The 27,540-nt window shown below is 42.4% G+C and overlaps 2 protein-coding genes and 1 pseudogene across 3 annotated transcripts; all 3 read right to left on the bottom strand.

Annotated features, from left to right (window-relative positions):
- Positions 1-4,215: 4,215 nt before the first annotated feature.
- Positions 4,216-27,223, bottom strand: pcdh12 (protocadherin 12). Of its 2 annotated transcripts, none has more exons than XM_044040703.1 (5): positions 24,099-27,223; positions 19,512-19,600; positions 11,743-11,894; positions 6,991-7,155; positions 4,216-6,438 (listed from the first exon to the last, which is right to left on the bottom strand). In XM_044040703.1, exons 1-5 carry the CDS (start codon positions 26,961-26,963, stop codon positions 6,161-6,163), a joined length of 3,549 nt encoding a protein of 1,182 aa, XP_043896638.1. In that variant the 5' UTR covers positions 26,964-27,223; the 3' UTR covers positions 4,216-6,160. The 2 variants fall into 2 exon arrangements, with proteins under 2 accessions (XP_043896638.1, XP_043896639.1); XM_044040704.1 differs by having other exon boundaries at positions 19,512-19,597.
- LOC122778640 lies at positions 16,452-17,698 on the bottom strand (annotated as a pseudogene).
- On the bottom strand, positions 17,896-19,339 carry LOC122778641 (intraflagellar transport protein 57 homolog). Its single transcript, XM_044040705.1, has one exon. The coding sequence runs from the start codon at positions 19,073-19,075 to the stop codon at positions 18,263-18,265; it is 813 nt and encodes a 270-aa protein (XP_043896640.1). The 5' UTR covers positions 19,076-19,339; the 3' UTR covers positions 17,896-18,262.
- Positions 27,224-27,540: the final 317 nt, after the last annotated feature.

Raw genomic sequence — 27,540 nt, 5'->3', positions numbered from 1 at the left:
ATCAGGTCTGTGAAGCGTAGCAGCCGCTTGTGTCAGCACTGTCTCCGGGACGTGAGCTGTTTACATCTGTCGCTGCTGTCGGACATTTTTACTCAGCCCCGTGTGTCTCTGTGTCTCCGTCTCTCAGCCACCTGTCTCTCATACACAGTCAGTATATTTACAAGTTTAATCTGGCTAAGGCCGTAGTCTGACTAAGACAGACAACCGGACAACTTTCTGAGTCTGAGTTTACATGCAGAGAAAAGATTTATTGTCCATGTACGTGTGACTGCGTCTCCGTAGGTGGCGCTGTATCTCTCTATAAGCTAGTGTTAACAAACAGTGGACAGTGGGATGGATTTTAGTCTGACAAAGTGTTTCCATGCGGGAGGAATCAGACTATGAGTCACATGATCCAGGTATGTGAGTCAGACTAAAATGTAGCTAGTCTTAGTTTGACTAAGTGTTTACATGCAGATGTAATCAGACTATGAATCTCTTTATCTAGGTATGTTAGCCTGACTAAGACTAGCTCCATTTTAGTCTGAATAAGTGTTTACATGTGGGAGTAATCGGCCTATGAGTCACATAATCCAGGTATGTTAGTGCAACTAAGACTAGCTCCATTTTAGTCTGACTAAATTGTTACATGCAGGAGTAATCGGTCTATGAGTCACATGATACAGATATGTTAGTCTGACTAAGACTAGCTCCTTTTTAGTCTAAGTGTTTACATGTGGGAGTAATTGGACTATGAGTCACATTATCCAGGTATGTTAGTCCGACTAAGACTAAGTGTTTAGATGTGGGAGAAATCGGACTATGAGTCACATAATCCAGGTATGTTAGTGTGACTAAGGCTAGTTCCATTTTAGTCTGACTAAGTGTTTACATGCAGGAGTAATCAGACTATGAATCACATCATCCAAGTATGTTAGTCCGACTAAGACTAGCTCCATTTTAGTCGGACTAAAGTGCTTACAGGACATTAAGAAAATGGAGATGGTATCCTTGGTATTCTAAACTTGAGGGTATGTGATGTTTCTATGATGTTCCGGCACCTTCTGGTATTTTTGTATCTAAACATCTGACCTGACACTGGTAACAGAGACCATCACCTCCTCAGGTTAATGTTCACTGACGTTATAAATCAAGTGAGAAATAGATTTTTTTTCTCTACACTCGCTCCATTCCTCACATTCACTCATTCATGTTCCTGGCAAACGAGGAAAACTTACAAATCGCCCTTTAATGTTGCTGGAAATGATTACTTTTTTGCCATTCTCACCATTAATGGATGTAAAACACGAGCCAAACACACGGAGCTGTGAGCTCCAGGTCTGGGCCGCTCGCCCATCAATGACATCCCTGCGTACGCTGGGTGGGAGGGGTCAAAGTGTGTGTCCCTGTGTGTGTGTGTGTGTGTGTATGTGTGTGTGTGTGTGTGTGTGTGTCTCTTCACAGCGGCAGCGTGTTACCATGCTGTTGCCGTGGTAACAGCTGTAAACTGCCTTGTCATGCCTGCAGACCTCAGCGGGGAGCTGACAGTAACATCTGAGAAGATGGAGGTTATTAAAAATGCCATTTATTTGAATGGGGTTTGGTGCAGAGCTGCAGTTTTAAAGCTGCTGCTGCTGTTAATTGTTTTTGTGTGTTTGTGTCGCTGTTGTTGTTTCTCTGTCATGAACAATACTTTTTTTTATTTACAGATGTTTATGTGATTCCAATGTGTGTGTTTTTGATTGATTATTGATTGTGATCGATTTAGAAAAGGAGTCTTTTATTCCCTGCAGGGATTTTTCACTGACGTTCTCAAGCTGCAGCTGTTCATTCACAGGCTGCTGCTGCCCCCTAGAGTCTCCCTGCAGCTACAGCATCACAGCGGCTGCTGTAATGAAAATAATTAAAATTATAATAACGTCAGCTTTTATAACACAGGTTTAGCTGGAGGAGATGAGCGTTCATCCATGCAGATTATGTCAGAGAGATAATCTGGGATTGGTGCTGAGACCTGATGATGCAGACTGGAAACAGGCTCAGTTTTTCTTTTCTGTTGAAAAAAGAAACTTTGCTGTTTTCATTTCATTAAATGAATTAAAGGCTTTTAAATGTAATTTTCTGTCTGCATTAAGACGACATTTACATTTTTATTCCAGACAGATTTTGAGTTATTATGGTCTGTCTGTGCATCAGTGGTTGATGCAAAAATGTGTGGAAGTATATAAGTATATAAATATAATCCTGATGTGGACCCTCATTTACCACTTAAAAGTTAACAAAGTTATTCATCTAAGATCTAGACTTTATAAGTACATAAATGACTGTGTTATGTGTTTTTTCCCCGTCATTTATCTCATGTATCTGGGTTTTTTATCCATTTTTATACAAACTGCATATAAATTTTGAATAAAATTGTTATTAAAAAAACAAAAATTACATTTAAAACTAGCGGAACCGTCGACACAATCCCACATTGGCTTCAATTCTCCTTCTTTTTAATGATTTCTTTTCCAAAAGAGAGAAAAAAACGACTTAATAAACCACTTAAAGTGGTAAAAACCACAAAGATATAATGGTGATAAATGGTAAAACTTCTTAAATCACAAACTTTTCCCTCCTAAATACGACCTTAAATCATATTCCAGCTCCTTCATCATCTGAGGCGACGGCAGCAAAATGAAACACCTGTTGTTGTTTTGTTGTCGAGGTTTTTTTTGGACTCATTTTCCCGTTTCCTCGCTCGTCCTCCTGGGATTTTCGCTCTGCGGCCAAAAAAACCAAAACACAGAGGGATTCACGAGGAGATTTATTTATGCCGCGTTTACGTTATTAGATTTTTACAAATAAAACAAGAGTGTGGTGTTTTTTAATAGAGTCTTTATTGGATTTTCCTCTCGCCTTCACTGACACACTGACATTAGCAGCAGCTTCCAGATCTTTTCCTCCACGTGTGCGGAGAGGGAGAAAGTGTTTGTGCGGCTCTTTTTCGAATCTAAACCGGAGCCGTTTGTCTCTGAGATGAATGTTTTTCCTGCACAGACTGAACTCGTTAACGCTGCGACCTTCTCCCGAGCAATGAGGCGGCTTTTTAAAGTGGTTAATGGATGAAGGAGGAGGAGGAGGAACTGGACTCCTGCAGAGACCTGTTAGACCTGCAGGGGGAAAAACACTCCATATTTATCAACGTGAGCAGTTTGGACGAGCGGATTTAGAAAAATAAAGGAGTACATTTCCTAAACAGAATAAAAAATACACAAAACAGAGCAACAAACATTATATCACATACTTAAAATATCTCTAATAATCCTCTAAACACAAAGAAGACGCTCAAAAAAGACAAACAAAGTGAATTACACGCTACGGAAATGTGTGTTCAGGGTCATTGCGGCATAAAAAGTCTGGAAAACCCACATCTGTACATTAGCACAGCGTTAATATGAACAGATTGCAATGAATTCAATGAATTACAATGAAGAATTTCAAATCTCAGTATCAAATCCAAGACAACTTTATTTGTAAAGTGCTTTAAAACAACCCTGCAGTGCACCAAAGAGCTGTACATGTATAACCAATACATAAAATAAAAGGCATAAAAGCTCACTGCATTGAATAAAGGATGAAATTAAAAGAAGATGTAACAAAATATTCGATATAATTGCTTTTTGTCACAGGAAACTGAGGTTTCGTAAACCACTCGCTCTCCTAAACCAAACTCCATAGAGAAAATCAGTGATTTCAGCTCATGGCGACACAGGGGTTTTTGTCCACCAGCGCCTCATGTGGTCAGATGGTGTCAAATACTGAAGTCCCAAAATAAAAAGATTTCAACCTTCTGATGGAGGCAGAGGCCATGTGACATGATCACATGACCACACGAGGCAGCAGTGGATCAGCAGCTCCTGTTTCTTCATGAGCTTAAATCACTGATTTTCTCTATGGGGTTTGGTGTGGGAGAAAAACTTCAGTTTCCTGTAAGAAAAGGCAATACAAATGTAGATTATTGTAATTTTACTGTATTTCCCTTTTGACCACTCCCTGATTTTGGTGTGGAATACAAATATTAAAGTACATTTGAGGTTTTTTTTTGAGTACTCAACTTTTAAAATGCTTTGGTTTTCTATGAAAATGCTTCCGTTGGATTTGATTGAAACTTTCAAACTTTGTTTTTGAAAAACCTGTCGCTGCAGCTTCATTCTGACACATGTGAAAAGTGAATTTAAATAATCACTTCATCAGTAGAAATCAGTGTTTTAATGAAATACTTTAGTAGGATTCCTTCAATTTAATAAAATTCATAATAAACAAGTAATACACTTTTAAATTGTGTTTTTAAATCATTTTAAACACACAGAAAAAAGAAAGAAACACACAATTTAAAAAGCAGCAGTTCAAGTTATGGTTGATACATGAAGCTGCCACTAGATGGCGCCACAGTTATTCAGTTCACTCCCACCAGTGCTCACAATCAGTCTTAAATCTGCAGTTTTTTCAATGAGCTTCTGAATGCTGTTTGTGTCACATGATACACGTTTTATTGGAAAAAAAAGTTACAAATCAGTTTTTTAATGACAAAAAAAAACAACATTTTAATACAAGAAATTTCACAAAAAACTATGTACAAAGTGCTTTTTTCACAAATCTGGTACAAAATAGAGGAAAAGCTAAATAATAGGAAAAGAGAAAAAATGTGTTGGATGAAAGTAAAAACCAATAATTTAAGAAGCAAACCGTCCTGGATCAACAACGACAGTCATGTGATGATTTAAATGTGACATTTTAGTTTAGACTGAGTTTGTGACTGAGTGACTTAAGTTTAAGGTGAAAGAAACATGAGTGGAGCTGGATTTACTTCCTGTTTCCTGTTTTTCTCAAACAAAACTCTGTCACTGCAAAAATAAGTCACTATCACATGACAATGTGAAAAGTTTCACATGATAACGAGATATTTTTAGGTTGTTGTGACATAAAACATGATCACATGACAACAACAGGCTGTGAATGATCGTATTATGCTGTGATAAAGTCATTTTAAAGAAATGTACAGTATGTCTTTAAAAAAAGAAACCGGTCAACTCTTCCCTCTTCTCCGCAGCTGCAGCTCATCTCCTCGTTAGTTCCCCAGTTTATATACAGACCACAGTTCTAAAATCGCAATAAAAACGAAGAAACTTTTAATATTTAACAGATAAAAGTACAAATATAAGATTTCCAGTGTTTTCACTGACAAACCTAATTGCAAATATATACATGACCAAAAAAATAATCACAAAACCAGCACCTGAAATGTTTTCATTTAAAAATCCACGTTTGATCCAGAAGAACTTTCTGGACCTTTATAGAACTTTACCTGCTTATAGTTTTCACCATTTTACATAAACATGACAAAAATCATCCTGATCTGTGAAGACGTCGCTGAGAGAGAGAACACACATAAACTTGTTCAATGAGGTTTTTCCATGTTAAATTTCAAAATTCATAATACATCATTTTACAGTTTTGCTCATTGTGACGTCATCGGTGAGTCGATTCTTACCGAAGTTGAATGGGAACATACTCGGGTGATTAACTAGCCATCACGACAAATTTAGATTGATCCGTCAAAACCTGCACACAGGAAGTTGCTAAAAGAAGGTCAAATTTACGCTGACGATACAAAAGATGAAAATGGAACATGAACAAAAATTGGCCTCTACTAGCGTTAGATTGGAATGAGACGATGTATGATTTTTATCCCACATCGCAGTCCATCAGTTTCTCAGCTATAAATGTTGGTTAGTCTCCGTCAACAATTCAAACTATTTTGACAAAATTCAAGGATTTTAGGGCAGAAACCGCTGCTGAATAAAGTCGGTGTTATTATACGTAAAACAGTCATGTGACTATGATGGAAGTCGCAGCCTCATTGGCTCAGAAATACTTTGGCAAATTATTGTCACTTAACAGTCACTTTCCTTTCCATCGTCCGACTTCACGTTCATCCCGTCACGTCTCTGATCGCAATTCACGACTTTCACAAATCTCTTCACGCTCTAAGTACGTCTAAGTTACAGTGTCCAACCGAGTTTCCAACTTCAACTCGGAAATTCCAGACTTATAGAAAGTAGCTAGCTACATGACATCACTTCCTGTTCTGAGCCTGATCTCTCAGTCTTTTCCAGTGTTTGGAGAACAGAAGTTACGTTTACTGGTAGAGTCCTGACGGCGCGGCTACGGCGCCCGTCCGTTTCTCTGCGTTCCCAGAGCTCCTCGCTGCGTTTCCGGCTCCCCCTGCTGGCGTGGAGGCCCCAACGCCGCCATCCAGGCCCAGCGAGCGCCGGCACGCCGCCGAGAGACGGTACAGGACGTCCGGTCGGGGGCCAGGGTGGGCGTCGGCCTTCTGTGTCATCAGCATCTCAAACAGCGTGCTGACCTCGGACAGCAGGGCCCCGCTCAGTGGGCCGTCCTTGTCTGGAGTTTTACCTAGAAGGAAGCAAGGAACGAAAGGAGGTTTCATCTGAGCTAAAAACAGGAACTTTTTAAATGGAAAGTTGTTGTTTTTTTGTGGCGGTGTTGTAAACACAGTTCTTGCTTAAGTCTATAACATCTTAAGAATATGTTTGCTGCTTTATTTTACCGTTAAACAGACTTTTCTTGCAGGATATGAAAGTTTATTTTTCCGTCGTAAAACTGGTCACTCTCCCACACCAAACCCCATAGAGCAAATCAGCGATTTTAACATCACAGCACACAGGAGATGTTGATCCACTGCTGCGTCCATCAATAAGTTCAAATGTGTTATTTTGTCACTTCGGCTTTTGTAATCCTTTGTTCAGATTGACCTCAGTGACACAAAGTGACCACACGAGGCAGCAGAGGACCAGCAGCTCCTGTGTCCTGAGCTAAAATCACAAATTTTCTCTATGGGGTTTGGTGTGGGAGAGTTTACGGTTTACGAACCTTCAGTTTCCTGTTGGAAAAGTCCGTCTAAGAGTGAGATAAAGACGTGAAACGTGTATTTCTTTGAGTTTTTACCAAAGGTGGAGAAGGACGATGAGTCCAGACAGTCCCGAGGCAGAAGCTCACTCTCGGGGGACGGTGGTCCAGTGGGGACAAAAACATTGTCGTGGTAATCGCCGCTGAGCGGGAGAGACAGTCTGGCCATCCAGGACGGGTCAGTGACGTCGGAGAAGACGTCGTCTGCAGAAAGAGACACAGAAAGACGTCTTAAATTCATAGTGTCTCCGTCTGAGTTCAGAAAAGCAGGAATGTATGACACGGTGGTTTTTCTGTCACTGTAAACGCCGGGTGTGTCTGAGCGAAAAGACACAAAGTGAGACTCTGAGTCTCAAACAAAGATGATTATACGTCTCGTTTCAATTCACTGTAAAACACGTCGTCGACTGGAAATAAACACAAACACGTTTAACAGCCTCATTTTCTCTCTTTTGTTTTTTCTCGTCCTCCTCCTCGTTGTTTCCTGTTTACATCCTTTTCTTCTTCTTCTGTTCCTGGTTTCCTTCTGGTAAAGTCAAGTTTCATCTGATCTAATTTAGTCTGCAAAACCATGAAAGAAGTGTTTACTTCAACACTTTTCCACAGCGCGGGGGAAACTCAGGATGTGGATGTTTATCAGTGGAATTCACAAACTCAAATGTATGTCTTGATTTTTATGTTTCCTGCTATAAAAATAATTTGTGTGAAGGTTTTTCTTCAGTGGTTTTTACACACAAATGGAAATTTGGGGGGGTTTTTTATACAAAAGTGAAGTATTTTTTGTTTGTTTTGTCTTGTTGGCTTTCTATACAGATATTTTAGTTTAAATTGTTTTGTTTTTTCTGATTTTTTGTTGGTTTAAAGTGATTTTTTTAAATAAATTTTTTGTTTGTTTTGTTTCAATTGGCATTTTAGGACCTTTTTTAACTTTAAGTTTATTTAACAATTTTTCTTCTTTTATGTTTTATTTGGGTTCAAGTGCAACTAGATTTGTTTAAAACTGGATTTGTTGTTTAGTTTTAAAGCAGATTATTCATTTGTTTTAAGTACAAACACATTTATTTGAAAGTTAAGCTTATAATTAACTTTATATTTAGATTTTTATGTGTGTTACACGTGTCTTGTTTTTAAATGTGTGTTGTTATATTCTGTTTCCTTGTAGGTTAAAAATGTCAAACTACCCTTAAATTGTTTGCTGTTTCACAACAGGTGGAGGTTGATTGTCATGATTGACAGCACCTGTGTGAAGTGGGAGTGGCCTAGGTTATATAAGGCAGGCCCAGAGTCACAGTGTTTCTGGACACGAAGTAAAACAGACCAAGAAACCAGCACCAGAAATGTTTGTGTTTTAAATCCACTGTGTCGATCTTTAGTGAGTGGATTCTTACCAAAATTGAATGAAAACATACTCGGGTGATCACCTACCCATGACGAAAAATTTTGATCGATCTGTCAAAAGCTGCACACAGGATGTTGCTAAAAGAAGGTCAAACTTACGCTGACGATAAACGCCTGTGAAAACAGAACATGAACAAAAATGGGCCTCTGCTGCTTTAGATTGGAATGAAATCCCAATAAGTGTGTGTGTGTGATCACAAGTATAATAATTATACTTGCTTTATTGATAAAGACACGTCGTCTTGTCTTTATATCGTCTCTCTCACTATCGTTTATCAATGAATACGTAGTGAAGCACAAACTGGGTTTGACTCTCAGCGAGCTCTGAGGTCTCCTTCAACTAAACCAGAACCAGATGCAGTGAATTAACTAACGCACACACACACACACAGTGTGGCCTCAGAGCCCCGCCCTCCCGCCTCTTCCTTGTTTTGACAGTATTTCATCACAGATCCTCTAAAAACCCCACAAATCCTTTTTAAATTACTGAAGTTTCAGCAGATTCTTCTGCGATAGAACAGTCTGCTGCTGCTGCTGCGTATAATCGAGAAGATAACTGTCTGATTCATCAATAATGACAATGATTCTTTTTCATTATGTACAGTCTCTGGAGAAACTGTGTTTTTCTGATGTAAACAAAAAGAAATGGATCTTGGGTCTCAGTTTAAAGGTGTACACATTTAAAATAAAGAATAACAGAATATTAAAGTAGGAAAAAAAGAATAAAGGAGTTCCACGTAAAAAATTCCATGTAATGCCAGACAAAGTTAATCCCGCCCATTCAATCCGTCAAATATACGGAATTTGCATCACTCAACATTTTGTGAATACGATATCGCTAAAGATAATCACTGTTGAGATTATTTCAACGTCGCGATGTGACGCAGAGAACCGTTTCTTTAGGTGTGCACCGAGCGAGCAAGATCGGACAAAAAAGTGAGAGGGCGTGGCCAAAACTGAGCGAGGGAATCGGATTATCTCGGTAACCTTTGTTGGTTGCTGTTAGCTCTCGCGTTAGCCTCAGAATCAGATTGATTCAGATTTATTGGCAAGTACGTTGACACATTCAAGTTATTGGACTTGGTGTTTCATGCATTTAAATTGAATACAATTAGAAAAGTAAAGAAAAACCTAAGATATAAAAAATACCTTAACAAAAACACAAATTATGACAATTCCGCGAGTGTTCGTAAAACGCTCGGTTTGAAACGTTGTGTATAACATTGTGAGCTGCAGTAAACTTCCTTTAAAGAGCCAGTGTGGAAGAATTAGTGACACCAAGTGGTGAGAGTGCAGATTGCAATGGAAACTAAAACAGAAACGGGTGGTGCATTATACAAGCATACTTATGTGTAGTATTTTTTGTAAATAAATCCTCGTGAATGTTACACACTGGACCTTTAAGATAAGAATCTGTAGACACACACACACACACACACGCATCATATCACCTTGACAGTTTAACAAAGGAGCAGGTTTGTGTCTGATGTGTGACTCACAGTGACAGTGTGGAAGAAAAATGGAGGCGTCACAGGTCAGGAAAATAAGAAAAGGAAGGAATGTGTTGCTCTGGCAGCTTCATCAAAGCCACACACACACACACACACACACAGACACACACAGGTGTGCGTTACAGTGATCGCTCAGCCTTCAGGGCAGAACGTGAGTCAAGCATCACACACATGAAAATAAAGGAAACACAAACTCCCACTCACACCTTTGTCTCTCTCTCTTTCTCACACTGTAAAGTGAGGCTCGCTCGGCCATCATCAGGTGGTAACCCCCTCGATTCACCCCCGGGCTCCGACAGCCACAATACCAGGAAGAGGCTGTTTAACACACACACACACACACACACTGGCCTACATTCCATGCTGGAATTCCACGACACAATGAGATTGTTTGTCGTTCACAAAAATATCTTTGTTAAACTTTGGGAAATCTGCCCCGTGTGAGCTGATTTAAAGTCATATTATGAGAATATAAAAATAATTTTAGGCTCTTAAATAAAGTCTGCGATGTCTTAAAAACATGTTCACGTCTGTGTCTCGCTGTTATACGATGTTTTTCAACAGGAAACGGACGTTTGTAAACCGTAAACTCTCCCACACCAAACCCCATAGAGAAAAGCAGTGATTTAAGCTTGTGGGGACACAGGAGCTGCTGGTCTATTGCTGCCTCGTGTGGCCAGTTTGTGTCACTGTGGTGAATCTTAACACAGGTTTTGAAATGCCGAAATGAAAACATAAGGCATTTGAGTTTACTGATGGAGGCAGCAGTGGATTCACAACTCCTGTGTGCCGTGATTATGAATGGACGTAAAATCAATGATTTTCTCTATGGACTTTGGCGTGGGAGAGTTGACGGTCTACGAACTTCACTTTCCTGTAGGAATTTAGGAAAATCTGTCCAACAGTGATTCTTAAAACGGTGAAAAACTTCAAATAACGTTCATTTTGTTGGTGGAGTCAGTTTCTCTTGATGTTTTTACTCACTTTGATGAATCTATCCCGTCTATTTTTGACAAACACAAACAAAAACAGGGAACTAAACCCGGTGTCAGTGAGCTTAACGTCGACCTCCTGGCGAATCAGGATAAAAGGGTTTGACCTTTGAACCCCAGCAGAACATATACTGTATACACACACACACACACACACACACAGTGGTCACTTACAATGGACACACACTGTCAAAGGTAGAAAAACAGGACAAAAGCAGGAAATAACACAGAGGCAGGTTTTTACACCCACGTCCACCCACAGCGTCACTTCACTTTAACTCTTCATGTTTGGGATGGAAAACTCATCATTTCTGTTTATTAATGTGTTTATTGACATTTTAAGACGCGTTGTGACTGTTGTTTGTGTGTTTGACGGACAGAAACTGTCCAAATGTATTATTATTAACGTGTGTTTAGGTCCTTTAGGTCGTTCATTTTAGTTTGTTTCATTATTTGTGTCTTTTATTGTTGTTTTTATGTCACAGATTTTTATTTGTGAACTTGTTTGAGTTTGAGTTTATATCATATAAAGGTTCAGCGCGTGTGTGTGTGTGTGTGTGTGTGTGAGGACCAAAACAATGTGGAAAAACCACAGGAAGTGAGGACATTTTGTGAAAGTGAGGACATTTTTGGCTGCTCCTCACGTCCTGTCACGCCCTAAAATGGCTGTTAATGGGTTAAGACTTAGTTGAATGAATGAATGAATGAATGAATGAATCGTTCCCCTGTTTGTTTTGTTGGTGATAAAAAGTACAAGTTTAATTAATTTAAGTTTGACTGAAAAAGCTAAATGGCTGAAGTTTAAGGCTTATTTTAGCCTAATCTGGACGTTAGTTTTAGGGTTTGGATTTGGTTTAGATTAAAGGTTGGGATTAGGTGTGTGTGTGTACCAGGGTTGTTGAACAGGCTGTTAAGCCCCTCCTCCAGCTGTGGGTCTATAGGTGAATCTCGTCCTGGTTCCCAGTCCATGTCTCCGGCCTCACTTTCTCCATGTCCACTGTCTTTGGTGCTCTGCCAATCAGAGCAGTCCTGACCTCCATATCTGCACACACACACACACACACACACACACACAAGGTTTAATCCTGATGAGATTGAGATTTACAACCTGTGATTTTTGGAAGAAAACATTGGAAATTAGCTGCAGTTCATTTAATCCACAAAAGATTGAAATAACAAAGAGAAATGATGATAATGTATAAATAAAAATGAGTCGTAAAGATAACGTGTGAAGGTTTGCACAGTAATAGTGAAAAATATAAGCGCACATTAAAAATCTAATTATGTAACTTGAAATAGATTTATTTAGAGTTTTTAATCCAAACGCAAACAGAATCTACAGATTCACCGCTGTGAGATAAGACGACGATAAAATGTGTGTGTGTGTGTGTGTGTGTGGGCAGGCTCAGACAGGAAGTCAGATAAAGGCGCGTTCTTCTTCTTCAGTCTTTTCTGCAGATTAAAATCTGATTCTCAGATGAAATGATGCTTAATTTTTACCTCGGGTTGAAACATGTTTTTATTTTTTAAATAAATGTACCCGACGTGTTGTTTCCACCATCATTACTGTGTGTGTGTGTGTGTGTGCGTGTGCGCGCGCGCACGTGATCCACGGGAAGCAGCTACATCAGCGCCGCTGTGGCGATGAGATTAGATCTGTCATCGCCTTGAAACACACACACACACACACACACACACACTGTTTCAACACTCATTCTTCTCACACACACACACACACTTAAACAAAGCCTAATCCCTGACCTTAACCTAAACACAACTCAAATCTTAGTCCTAAATTTTAACCAGTTCCTCAGAAAATGAGGTTCCGGATTCATTAGGACCAGGTTTTGGTCTCCATGAGGACTTACCGGTCCTGACATGAACACATACACACACACACATACACACTCGCAGAGAGACACAGTGTCTTTTGTCTACGTAATCTTTGATTTCAATGTTTTCAAGGTTTGAAAAGTGCTTATTTTTGTTGAAATAGTGACGTAAAATGAGCCTTAATTTATATTTGAAGTATTTTGACCTTACAATTTCTCAGATTTGCACACACAAACTATTATTTACGCTTATTTCTGGTCATTAAAGCTGTAAAGGGTAGATATTGTTTCTTAAAATTCGTTTTTTTCTGGTGGAGAACTTGCTTCCATCACGTCAATGAGTCACAAAAGTTTCTTAATTAAACTCATCAAGACACTTAACGCAGCTGTTTTGAGACGAGGACGACTCTGAAATAAGTGAACTGAATCGATGAGACAAGACAATAAAAACAGAGGAGAAACCACCGCGGCAGCATTTGTGCAGAAGATCAAAGAACAACGTTCAGGTCCAAGAGAAACATCTGTGAGTGGTTAAAAAAGGGGGCATTCCCCTTTAATGTTGTGCTATCAGACACAGCCTGGTTTGATCTCCAAGCTGATGAAGGACGCTCTGAAGATCAGCTGCTCGGCTGCAGGTGTTTCCAGATGTTTCTCCGCAACATTAACTCCTCATTTACTTCCAGCTGTGGTGGTGAGAGTCAGTGCTGTCTGAGCTACACTGCAAAAAATGACTTTCAAAGTAATATAAGTAAAAGTAACCTTTTGTTTGTTTTCTTTGCAAAGATCAAATTTCAAGAACAAACTTGGTCTTAATAAGATTTTACTGCTAACAGTACAAGCTGAAACAATGGTTAACATGGAAAAGGAAATAGAAGAAATTCTAATGTATATATATTTAAATTCAGCTTAATCAAGTAAAGAGAGACTCGTTCTGTGTAAAATTGGTATCGTTTTGGCCTCATTTTAAGGACCATCACAGTGTGAACGTGGCTAAATTTAAAGTTAGACAATCAACATTTGGAAAATCAACAAAAAAAGAACATTTGAATCATCTTAAGAATATTTTATTTGTAGTAGTCAAACATAGTCACTTTTCAAGGTTTAAGGTGCTGGAAAAGTGTGAAAATATGACCTTGAAAGTGCTTGGGTTTGACCTTGGAAACAATCAAGTGTTGTAAGTATTGCTGTAACTTACAATTACAGTATTTTCATCATCGATTATACTGTTGATTAGTTGTTTGGTTCATAAAATGTCGATCAGTGTTTGTCAAACCTGGACATGAGAACCTTCTCAAATGTCTTGTTTTCAGTGGGAGTAAAAAAAAGAGAACTTCGCGGGTGAGGGAAGAATGGAGTGGGAGGTCGACGGAGGGATCGGTCTGTCATGGTGAAGAAGGATTTCGATTTACCAGTCGATCCACGTTGGGTTTCCTCCTCAGGGTCTGGGCTCATCCCTTAGAGATTGGTGATCCAGGAGAGGCTCAGAGTAGAGCCACTGCTCCTCCGCCTCGAGAGCCAGGTGATGTGGTTCAGGCACCTGGTCAGGAGGCCTCCTTATGAGTCCACCCCACTGGGAGGAGGCCCCAGGACTCGCTATAGAGTCTATATCTCGGTTGGCCTGGGAACGCCTCGGGATTCCCCCGGAAGATCTGGACGAAGTGGCCAGGGAGAAGGAACTCTTCTCTGCTCAAGCTGCTACCCATCTCTAGATCTAGCTGATCTTCCATCTCTGGAAGACTCATGGGACATTGGTAGTGTACAAGTTTTCTAACTCCTGAAGATGGCAGTGTGTGGACCTGGGAGTGACGTCACCTCAAAGTTCACTGAGGTCCAGAGAGAAGTTGGACAAAAACAGTATGCAAAGGTGCAAAGCTCGCTATTGTTGGATAACCCAGTCCATAACAGGGAATCTGACGCACACAAAGTGAGTACTATGTGAACGACTGATTCACTGTGACGCAAATGCAACACAAGTGATATTGACGCTAATAACAAGGGAAGTCTTGGAATCCTAACTCGGGACAATTCCGAGTTCCAACTAGAGTGGAGGTTGCCAAAGCAACAACAAGCTATAGACAGAACCCACTCACAACACTCCTTACTCGTGAAAATAAATTGGTGAAGCTCCCCTTCCTGCCCTTGTTTAAATTTCTGTTCAGCTCCTCGAGGTGCTTCGTCAGCTTCTGCTCCATCTGCGTCGTCTCTTTCTTCGCCTCGGCGTCTGCGATCTCCTCCCGTTTTTCCGCGGTTTTCGCTCCCGGAGAGTCCCCCGCACTGTGGACGTTCTCTTGCCTCTGCTGCTGCAGCTGTTTGTGGGTGTCCGTCAGCTGCCGCCTGAGGTCCGCATTGACAGACACTTCATGACTAAGCCTGGCGTCAAAGGCCTGCTGAGCCTCCATCAGCTGGTTGAGAAGCTCCTGCTCCCTTCGCTCCGCCTCTCTCTCAGTCCTGCTCTGCGTTTTGTAAGCCTTGTTCAGCTGGCACTTGAAGTCCATGCTCATTTTTTTGTGCACGTAAAGGCTTTCGGCGTTCCTCCTGCGCATGTCCTGCGACTCCTGAAGCCTCTCTTTGAGTTCTGCAATCTCCTCCCTGAGCCTTGTGACAGTGGGCGGGTCTTCCTCGCGTTTACCGTGAAGCAGATCGAGGACAGCGCCCAGGGTCTCGACGTTGGCCTTCAGGCAGGCCCTCACCGACGCGTTACGCTCCATTAAAATCTGCATTTTGGTCGACTCGAGGTTTTGCTCAATGTTGGTCTTGAAGTCCTGGATGTAGTCCTGGACACGGGCGTCCAGACACGAGTCGTATTTGCGGCCATTCTTTTTCTTCGGGTGGCGACTCCGCCCTCTGTTTGCCGTCTCGCTGAAATACCAAAACACGGAGCGCATTGTGCCTTGCGTGTCGAGCTTCACACATCACTATGACAACGCACCTTTACAGCATTCGATACGCGCGACGTGGCTTCTGAATTGGACTCTTGAGTATTTACTCGCGTCAGCATCCTCATGACCTTTGCGGTCTTTGATCTGTGCACATGGACACATCAAAGGCAGATGACAGAATACTTCCTATTTACCCGAGTTTTTAGTACAAAATCCTCCAAATACGAGAATGCTGTTGGATTCAATTTCAGTAAAAATTTAGCTACTCTCAGACCTTATTTGCCCTAAAACAAGGAAAAACTGGCCCAAAACCAGTAAAATTAGTCTTCCTTTACTGGATTAAGCTCCAAACCAAACCATTCAAACCATTGTTTCAAATTGTTAATGGTAAATTCTTTCTTAAAATTAAATTCTTTGTCTAGTGCAAAGGTGATTTCGGGATTATTTTTCCCAGAACTTTTCCCAGAAACAAAGCTTATTTTAATTTATTTCTTGAAAATCACTTTTCTTGCTGTGCTCAGTCCCTGTCAAGTATGTTGCATTCCAGTTGAAGTCGGAAATCCAACTGGAGTGGGCGTTCCACGTCAAGTCAGATTTCCAGCCTGGAGCAACCTTAATCAACCCCAACATGGCTGTCACCAAAGAAACACCGTTAACTTCACTTCTGTCATGTTTGTGGCAGAAGTGAAGTGACAACATACTTGTTTCATTTTTATTCGTGGAATTGTTGCGACACTAAAGGGAGAATCTAGTTCTGACCTCCAGAGGGATAGTGAGGATATTGGACAAAGCATGTTGAAGATGGAGCTGCCAAGTTGGAGGAAAAGAGGAGGAAGACTACAGAGAAGAAGGTTAATGGATGTTGTGGAGGTCAAAGCTGAAAGAAGAACAGAAGAAGAACCTCCTTAACATCGTGAAGACACCACGGGCATCGCGACTGTGAGGATCTCTGTGCTCTTGTTGAACTGAGCCACGCTGTTCTCCTGATCGACGAGGAAAAGGTGGAAGACGTCGAGATGGAAGAGCAACGGCCGCGCTGTCAACACCAGCCGGTCTTCTCCAACATCTAGGACCAGAGAGCGAGACGATAGAACTCCAGGAAGCTTTATTTCAGCAACAAGGTACTCTGGGTCGCCAGCAGGAGGCTCCACAAGCAAAGAGAAGTCCGGTGTTTTGGCCATAGCTGTGGAGCTCTCTTGAGGCTGCAGCTCTTGTATCACCGGCTTGCTCTTAGTGCAGATGTTCTGCTCACTCACAGATCCGAAAACCTTCCGGTTCTTCAGGAGCTTCCACTTTCTGCACAGCTCTACGTTGTATTTGTTCTCCAGACCCTGAAATGACACCAGAACAACAAACTCCTGGAGGAGTGGCTCTGGAAGAACCCCTGGTTGACGACCACGTCGTAGGCCGTGCAACCCTGAGACCTGTTGTCTACCTCTGTGTGAGGCTCGCCGAGACTCATGGGAACTCTGTAGCTGCTGATGTTCTCTGACTGGAGCAGCTCCACGAGCTTCTCTTTGGAGAGTTGTGGAGGTGATTGGATTGAGTTTGACTGACAGATGTTGACAAAAACCTTGTGTCTGTCTGGCTCAGAGACGGTCTTCACACACATGCCAGGTTGTGGGCGGATGAGTTTGGCGTCTGGATTTACAGTCAGCGTTTTTCCCACCGTCTGCAGCAGCAGTCGTTGAAACAGCTCGTCTTGCTGTTGTGACTCCATTCTTGTGCTGAACTTCACAGATTATTTACATTTGCTGCAGAAAATGCAGTGTAAATGAACTTTTCTTGACTTCAGGACATCGCCTTTGTCTTCTAATCTACGATAGATCAAAGGCAGATAAGAATTATTTTTCATTCTTGTTTTCAGGCAGCTAACCCTGCAAAACAAGCATCACTGCCTTCTAATTTTCTGTGCCTCTTCTTCTACATCTGAGCTTTGCCAGAAAAGACAGATGAGAGGACAGAATGAACAGAAGAGAAAAACCAAAAGAAGAGACTGACTGCCAAATAATGAGCTATTTATATATCACCCCAGACTGACTGCCAATACATAAGCTGTTGTAATCGCAAACAAACCGACTGCCAAATAGTGAGCTGTTATATAAATCCAGCAACTGATTGACTGCCAAATAATGAGCTGTTCTAAACATTCACAAACTGCCAAATAATGAGATATTCTCTATACCAAGACTGACTGCCAAATAATGAATTATTTTCTTTATATCTAGCATCAGATTGGCAGCCATATAATGAGCTATTCTATATATGTGCCAATGGGCTGACTGCCAAATAATGACCATTTCTCTATACCAACAGACTGACTGCCAAATAATGAGCTGTTAAAACATTCACAAACTGCCAAATAATGAGCTATTCTCTATACCACCAGACTGAATGCCAAATAATGAACTATTCTCGTTGTATCCAGCAACAGATTGGCTACCAAATAGTGAACTGTTCTAAACATTCACAAACAAAACTGACTGCCAAATAATGAACTGTTTATACATCCACCAAGACACTGCCTGAAGAATAATGAGCTGTTATCTATAGCCACAAAAGACTGACTGCAAAATAGTGAGCACATATTCTACACAAGAAGATATGAAGACAGTTGGTGTAACAAAGGACACAAGAGAGAGGACAAGATGGAGACAATAAGTGGAGGGAGGGACTTTTTAAGTTTTATTTCCATTGTGTCATAGTTGATCGGTTGATGTTGGTGAAGGTTCTGGGATGTCGGTGGAGAACATGTCCGGCGTCCTGTTGAACTTCTCTTTGACTCTAACTTGCAGCAGCGTTTGCTGAATTACCCCGATCCTCACGTCCATGTCGACGATCTCCTGCTTTAGCTTCTTCAGACTCTGCTTGATGTTCTCCACCGGCGCTCCGTCAGACATGCTGCTGACCTTCACCTCCATCTCCTGCTTGGCATTGCCCATCTTGTCGTTCATCTCAGCCAGGACCCGGGTCTTCTCCTCCACCCGTGCGCTGACCTGCCGGAACTGCTCCCGGACCTCGCTGAGTTTGACGTGCGTGCGGTGGAACTCGTGGATCTGCTGCTCCAGCTGGTTGTTGATGTACTTCTCTCTGCTGCTCACCTTCTCCTGAGTCTTATCGATGTTCTCCACCAGTTTGTTCAGGCCGCTCCTGAAGTCTTTGAACGAGGACTTGATTTTGTCTCTATACTGGTGCATCCGGTCCATGTGGATCCTCCAGTCCTTGTTTTGCTTCCTGACGCTGACTTGGAGCTGAGGCAGGACTCGCTCCACCTCCTGGTACCAGTCATCTGCATTGACCGTCGCCTCCAGAACCTTGTCTGGTCTGAAGGACGGTTCAGCTTCTGTGTTCACTGACCAGAACTTCAGACCCGTCCAGTTCTCCTCCTCCTCTTCGTCATCATCATCATCTGACTTTTTGATAATTTCCTCCTTACTAGTATTGAGTCTGAGCTCGGCATCGTCGTCCTTCAAAGTCTGAGACGGACTGGAGACAAAACGACGTCTGGACATGATCTTCGTCCTCTTCTTCTTCTGTGAAACATTTCTCTTTTCAAACCTCGCACCACTTTTCAAGTTTCGAGAAACTTAAAAGGAGCAATGACATGGATCAAAGTCCAGAAACCCCCAAGTAAAAAAACCTGGTTTCTATGGTAACCAAAGTCACATGACCAAAGAAAATTGAGTTAATGATAAAACCGATTTAGGCGACATCGCCGTTGTGGTTTTATTACAAACCCAAAAGTGTTTAAACACAGAAACATGTGTGGCTTTAACGTCAATCATGAGTTTTTTATTTTTTTAAATAAATTTAATTATGTTTTAAGATGAAAGCTGAAGAAGGAGAAGAAAAAAAAACACATGTGAGAACTTCAGAGGAGAGTGGACGACTGAGGCTTTGTTGTGGTTCTGCTGAGTCGACTTCAGAGGAGGAGGAGGAGCAACTGACCTGTTTCGATGGGAGTATTTGTTCCCTCGGAAGTTCGGCCTCGGCTGCAGTTGACCCTGACGCAGGAGCGAGAGGAGCTGGGAGATCTGCTGCAGAGAGGAAGAAGAAGACGTTAACCCTTAAGAGTTCCCTTTAAAAAACTTACTCATTTGTTCCTAGCGGCAGAAAACGTCACCTTCTCTGAAACAGCTGTAAAAACATTATATATTAATATTTTTTTCCACTTTAAATGAGTCAATCCTTTAAAGCTAGTTCAGTCTGAAATATTGAAACTTTTTAAAACGTACTAATTTGTTCCTAGCAGCAGAAAATGTCACCTTCCCAGAGATATTACATACGTATCAACTATGAATCATATTTTGAAATGTTTAACCCTTTAAACACAGGGAAATTATTGTAGTTTTTTTCGAGTTGTCAATCAGGAGGAAGACGTTAAAAATATTGTAATGTAAAATAAAGAAAGAAAAATAAATGTGTAAATACAACAAATAGAAATGAAGGTTAATAAATGAAGAAAAGACAGATTATACTGATGCTGTAAACAGATTTGTCTAATATGAACACAGTAACTTTCGTGCCACATTCACACAAACGTGAATTATCTGCGGAATCACTGTCGTCTTCTTTGCTGCATTTAATTAATATAAGCACATTTAAAACACATTAGACCATAGACACTGAAATAAAGGAGGGTTCAAGAACCAGAAACAGGTCAAGTGGTGAACGAGTGAAACTGATCTACAGGGATTTAGTTATTACGCGTAATTAACTCTGGATTTCACCGAAAATTTCAAAGAACCCCAGATATTATCGAGTTTCTCAGTCAGAAAATATCTCGTTGACCAGAAGTCACAAAAAGATCATCTCTTATCTCCTTTGTCCAATAAATCCACTTAAACAGAAGATCTTATTACTTTTATTCCACTTATCGTTGTGATTGTTTTGTCAATGTTCTCCTTGAGGGACAATAAAGATCTAAAATCCTGAAGTCTCTACTCATCAGCTTCCAAATCCATTTTAAGCTCTTTTTTATTGTTTTTTAAAGCTCTTATTGATCTTGCATCTTCATATTTTAAGATCCTTCTAGAACGTCTAGAGGAGAGGCAGCATTTGGTTTCTGTGGTCCATACAGAAGAACCTTCAGCACAGAACCTTCATATTCTTTAAAAAGATGCTCAAAACCGACTGTTTTTTTAAAAGAAAAGAACAGAAATCAGGTCGTAAATGTAGATTTTCATTATTCTGGAGGATAATCTGGAATTATTGATCCTTAATGAGGAAAAATTGAACTTGTGGAGACGCTCACGTTGTCGTTGTAAAAGAAAAAGTGACACTTTCTCTCAGTGTGTGTGTGTGTGTGTGTGTGTGTGAGCAACTCATAGATTTCTGCTGACAGCGGATACACACACACACACCAGGGAGGAAACACACACACACAGTGAGGCGTGTGTGTGTGTGTGTGTTGATATCAGACTTTGTTATAGTCATGACATTTGTGTGTGTTTTGTGTGTTTTCTGCAGGAAACGGCCTCGACGTAAAAGCCTATTCTTCTCTGCCTCGTTTCCTTCCAGGATGGACCAGTCCAGTGTGTGTGTGTGTGTGTGTGTGTGTGTGTTCACCTCACACACACACACACGCACACACACACACACACACACACTGGTGTTTATCCAGGAGGCCTCTTCCTCTGCTTTCTCTCGGGAGGAGAGAGAAACTTGTGAAGCCAGTGTTGCAGGACTGAGGAGGAGGAGAAGAGGAGGATGCTGGGTAAAAAAAGGGCCTCTTCCTCTCTTTAATGTGATTCACGTGAGGGTGTCGGTCAGACCTGGTCTGGCTCTTTGTTCGGTCTGCAGGGCGTAGTCTCTTACTTTAACGTGTTTTAAATCATTAACGAGTTTCTGTGACTTCAGAATTCTGACTTCTTTTACAGAATTCTGACTTTAATAAGTCAGAATTCCGTGAAAGAACTAAGAATTATGACTTTAACCTCAGATATCTGACTTTATCGACTTTAATCTCAGATTTCTCAGTATTAATTCATTACCTTTCAAAGGCAGATCAGACAGACTCAAGAATTCTGAGATTAAGTGAGAAATCTGAGATTTTAAGTCCGAATTCTTCGTTGTTTCTCAGAGTTCTGACTTTGAAATCATAGAAATCTGCCTTTAAGAAATAAATCGAAATTATGACATTTAAATCAGATTTCTGAGATTAAAGGCAGTGGGCGGGGCCTGGAATCGCCTGTACTTTGCAGCTAAAGTTGATAACCTGAAGACAACAGAGAGAATTCTGCTTCCTGTTTCATCTTAAAGCCACAGTATGTCATTTCTGCCTCGACGTGAGCTTCAGTTTAACGACAAGGAAACGACAAATATATGCAAATAAAATATAAAATGTACAACAGAGACGTTTATAAAAAGAGACTGAAATTAAACAGAAAAAAACATGTTTTTATGGATTTCGAGAGCGTTGTTTACTATTTGTTTCGGCTCTGGCCGATAAAATCACATGACGTAAAGATTTATGCATTTCAACATATGATGATGTAACATTTCTGCAATAAAATGTCTAAAAAAGTGACCTCACATCAGATAAAATGGCAGTAGAAGTAGGAGAGTATAAACTTTCCTGCTCAAGCAACAGAATCATGTGAAACCTAAGAATCTGGTTTCATTAAAAGTGTTTTTAAAAGTGTTTTTAAATTTAAATAAACTCTGGCTCTGGGGGTTTTACCTTTCAACTGCACTTTATGTCAATCTTGTTGTAAAAAATGTTCACAATGATGTGATTTTATGTCGTTTTCTTCATTTTTTCGGAGTCAAAGCTGAAAAGCTGTAACATCGTTCTGTTTAAAACATTAAAATAAAGGTTTAATGAAAGAAATGTTTACATTTGTCTGTATATGAGTGCGAGTAGGACACATTCTCTGTTTTTTTTTGTTGAGAATAAGCATTAAAACGTCCTTCCTTTGTGAGGACACACACACACACACACACAGAGTAAGTGACAGGCTCTGTCCTGGTTCAGCGTCCTGTTGCTGTTTTTAGTCTCATCTGGTTTTTCTCTCAGCTCGACTGTGATTTTTTTCGGGGTCATTTGTAAGTGACAGCGCAGCTTACACACACACTCACCCCCTCACCCTCAACCTCACTCTCTCACCTCGTCATCCTCCTCCTGGTTTCAATATGAATGTGATACGTGATATTTCGTTGGGTTTTTTTTTTAAATAATGAAGTCAGGTTTCTGCTGACGGTGACACATGAGCACCTGAATAAACTCACACACACACACACACACACACACACACACACGCTCCAGGCTGTCTGAGTAAGTCATCAGGCTGCGGATGTAAGTGAAGCCTCTCTCCGTGTGTGTGTGTGTGTGTGTTCTCCTCACTAATGGACTTCACTTCACATTAATCTCAGAGCCTGCGGGAGGGCGCCGCTTAATTACGCGGCGGCGCTAAGTGTAAGCACATGTTCGAATGAAGTTAAATTGTGATCACACGTTCGCCTGCGACTGAAGGTAAATGACGTTTAAACGGGAGTGACATTAAAGTTCAGGCTACAGACGAGAATGTAAACAGAAGAGACATTAAAACATCATCAGGCAGGAGTTTTCCTTCATCAATACACGTCGCCGAGCACAACCTCGAGTGTTGATTTAATGAATTTTAATGAACGCTCAGCTTCAGCGGAGTCGATTTAGGTTTGTAACGACGCCACAAGCTCGTTACTCTGCTCTACAGAATCGGAAACTGAATTTAACCACATAAGAAAAGGTCCAACCTGAAGTCTGTTATATCTTTAGCGCATGTGTGCTGCTTTATCTCACTGTTAGATGGCGTTTTTCAACGGGAAACTGAAGTTTGTTGACCGTAAACTCTCCCACACCAAACCCCATTGAGAAAATTAGTGATTTTAACATCACAGCACACAGGAGCTGTTGATCCACTGCTGCCTCCGTCAGTGAGTTCACGTGTGTGATTGTTTGAAATTCTTTGTTTACATTAACTTCAGTGACACAAAGTGACCACACGAGGCAGCAGTAGACCAGCAGCTCCTGTGTCCCCACGAGCTAAAATCACTGATTTTCTCTGTGGGGTTTGGTGTGGGAGAGTGAGCAGGTTACAAACTCTGTCTAAATGTGAGATCAAGTCATAAATATATTAAGATATTGTACAGTGAAGCAGGTTGTATATTTGATTTGTTCATTTTTATATTTTTTTACTTTTCTTAGGTATCTAAAACCCCCCAAAAAATATGTTTTCAGAGATAGCAAACAAGATAGTGTCATGCAGCCAAACTTCAAAAAACCCAAACTATCACTTTAAGTTCAACTAATATGTGAATCAATTAATTGATTTCAGCTCAGAAGCAAAAGTTAACTCATTATGTGAAGGAATCAGCAGGGGCGTTGCTACAGCAGAGCCAGAGCAGGGGATTTCCTGGGGCCCCTGAGAAAGGCCGATTACATTATACCACAGCTATAACAATTCATCAGCCTCATGAAACCAACAGCCTTGAAATAAAAATAAATAAAAGTACCTTGAAAAGTCTTGAGAGATTACAGTAAGCACAACTCACCTGCACTTCTGGAGAAGCCGCGGAGAGCTCGATGGAGTCTCCAAATGCAGCCATGGACAATCGGACCAGGTTCCGAAGCATCTGTCGATGTTCTGCGTCGTGTCCTCCTCGACCTTCCAAGGTCTTTGGTCTCCTGAGAGTGGCCTGGGATCCGGACGATGCTGTTTCCGCCTCCTCCCCCTCAGGGTGAGTCTTGCGCTTTAACATGCTAGATTGTGAGACTGTGGAGGACGACGAGGTGTTCCTGGACTTGCGAGTAAGAGTCCGGTACGATGTGGCGGGGGTCAGAGGTAAAGAGCCATCCAGTTCAATGTTTCCGGGTTTCCGAAGGGTTCTGCAGTGATGCGTAAGCGGCTGAGCGGCTTCCTCTTCTGGGTAGCCTTGAGAGTGGAAGCTCGTGTTCATGCCCGATGGCATTAAGGTGTACTGTCTCTCGGTTTGTTTCTCCTCTGAAATCACTGGAGGCGGGGCCAGTGGCTGAGCTTCACTGTCATCCTCGAGAGGCTCCTCCTTCCGTCCCCTGATGACGGGAATCAGCTGGATGTCAGACTTTCTGATGTTCTTCTGCGGGCGCCGGGGATGGCGGGTGTAGGTGGATTCCGCCTGTCTGCAGTTGTAGGCGTGGTTGTCCCGCTTCTCCGTGCGGCAGAATGTCGTCACCAAAGCGATGGCGAGCAGTAGCAGCAGACACGTAGCACCCAGGCAGATCGCCATCATCATGGTGAAACTTAGTTGTCCACGGGTGCCAGGTGATGAGTTCTTCAGGTGGTCCTTGAGATTGATGAACATCACCTCCAGAGTCACTTTGGTAGTCAGTTTGGGGGAACCCATGTCTGATACGGTGATGTCCACCTTAAAGGTTTTACCAATGAGATCAGTGGCGTTGGTGGTGTTCACAAAAAGCTGCCCTGAATCCTGATCCAACCAGAAGAGTCCCTGAGAGTTTCCATGACTTAAAAAATACTGAAGTTCACCATTGAGCCCCGAGTCTGGGTCTTCAGCCTTTATGGTGGAAGCAAGGAATCCAACATGTCCTTCTCTGACAAGAGGATTGATTTTCAAATCGGTCGACGCCTCCTCCATCTCATTACCCAGTGCGGTCACGATCTCCCCCCTGTCTGCATTGACCGGTACACTTAAAGATACCACACCGTTCCTGGGTTTCGGCTCCTTGATGATTGGATAGTTGTCGTTCACATCCTCAACGTCCACCTGCACAGTCGCCGTGCTGGTGAGAGGTGGATGACCGTGGTCGACGGCCTCCACGATGAAAGAGTAGGTGTTAGATTCCTCGTAGTCCAGAGGGCGCTGGATGCTTATGATGCCGCTAGTCGGGTGGATGGCGAAAGATTGCGTGTCGCTGTCCACGTCATTTGAGTTGTGTATGAAGTAGGACACTCTGCCACTGAGCTCCAGGTCGACGTCATGTGCTTCAACTTTGAGAGCATGGTAGCCTGCAACGTTGTTTTCCTTAAAGGAAGCTTTATAGTGGGATGTTAAAAACATCGGGGCGTTGTCGTTCTCATCCAGAACATGAACCGGCAGTTGTTTAACACAAGAAAGCGAAGGCTGGCCATAATCGTGGGCCAGGAGCGTGATGTTGTACCGCATGACCTTCTCTCGATCCAGGCTGCCGTTGGTTACGATCATGTAATTGTCGCCGTGGATGTGCTTTAGACGAAAAGGGCCGGACCCCGGCTGAATGTGTGCTGTGACTTTGCCGTTATCTCCTGAATCAGCGTCAGAGACCATCACCAAAGCAAGAAAAGTGTCCTCCGGTGCTCCTTCCAGCACTGTCGCAATGGGCGAGTTGGGCGGAGTCCAGGTCATGTGTATCCTTGGTGCGTTGTCGTTGACGTCTCTCAGCTTGACGTGCACTTTGCAGTGCGATGGGATGGCGTTTGGCCCGCGATCTCGGGCCTGGATTACTACTTCAAAACTGGGTTGCGCCTCATAGTCCAGGGGCATTCTGAGACTCACAGCTCCATTGTTTGGATCGACATAGAAGAGCCTCTGAACCTCTGGACGGGTGTGCTTACTGAGCGAATACTCCACTTCTCCATTGGCACCCTGGTCTGGGTCTGTAGCCTTGAGGTTGATGATGGTTGTACCGCGGGCCGTATCCTCTGGTAGCTCCACAGTGGGAGTGGCGTCCTCAAAAGTCGGACTGTTATCATTTGAGTCCTGAATATTAACACGGACTAACGTACTCCCAGATTTGGGCGGGTTCCCTTTATCCCAGGCCACCAGGGTGAGGTCAAAGGAGCTTTGGACCTCCCTGTCCAGTTCTTTAATGACCACCAGCTCTGCTTGTTTTGTCCCATCTGGACCAATCGTCACATCCAGAGCAAAGTGTTGGTTGAGGGAGAGTGAGTAGGTCTGCAGGCTGTTGGGCCCTGCATCAGGATCCACCGCTCGGTCTAGAGGGATCCGCATCCTGAGGCTGGCTGTCTCTGAGATCTCCACCTCCTGCAGAGGACTGGGGAAGCTGGGGCTGTGGTCGTTCAGGTCCATCACCTCCACGCGAACCCTCAGGCAATCTACAGCACCGCTCTTCCTGTACAGGACACTGAAGGCCACCTCGCACAGGTCAGAGCCCCGGCACAGCTCCTCCCTGTCCAGCCGGCCTTGGGTGGAGACAACACCGTCACGAGTGCTGACAGAGAAGGGAAGGGCTTTCCCGTGTTCTACCACCTGGAAATCCTCCAGGGGTCCACCTTGGTCCCTCTGCCGGAGGTCATCCAGCAGCCGGCCGACCTGCGCTCCCGCCAACTGCTCCTCCCAAACGCGGTACTGGATGGTGATGGATGACGGCTCGGAGGAGTGAGCCTCAGAGCACAGAACCAGAAGCAGAACCAGCAGCATGATGATGTGAGGTAGAAAATGATCCTCTCACTAAACTGACATTTTTACAAAAAAGTTTCAAAAACTGAAGAGTAAAATCCAGAGGTTCTTGAAAATAACCTTCAGTTTCTTCTTCAAAAGACAAAGTGGTGAAGAAAACAGTCAAACAAAAATCAAGTAAACAAAAAACCTCCAGCAGGAGACAGTTATAGAAATCTATAATTATGATTTCATCCTTTTCTCTCTCTGTTCTCTTCACTCTGCCTGTTCCTCACTCACTCACTCACTCACGCTGCTGCTGCTGCTGCTGCTGCTGGCGTCCGTCCGGCCGCTCGCTTCATCCTCCACTCTCCACACTTTTCCTTCAACTGGGAAAGTTTGGATGTGGGTTTCCACATGCTGGCCGAGCCGCAGCCAATCAGAAGGCAGGAGGACTGATCCAGACCGCCACACAAAAGAAAATCCCTCCTGTATCTGCCCCGAGGAAACTCAGCACAACTGTGGAGTGCTTTTAAAGAAATATGACACCGATACCCCACCCCCCACCTTCTACTTCCCCTTTTTACACTGCAAAACTCATCACAACCTGCAGCCTGAC

The sequence above is a fragment of the Solea senegalensis genome, linkage group LG12, assembly GCF_019176455.1.
Source record: "Solea senegalensis isolate Sse05_10M linkage group LG12, IFAPA_SoseM_1, whole genome shotgun sequence".
NCBI lineage: Eukaryota > Metazoa > Chordata > Actinopteri > Pleuronectiformes > Soleidae > Solea > Solea senegalensis.
This window is presented reverse-complemented; position numbering and strand designations above follow the sequence as displayed.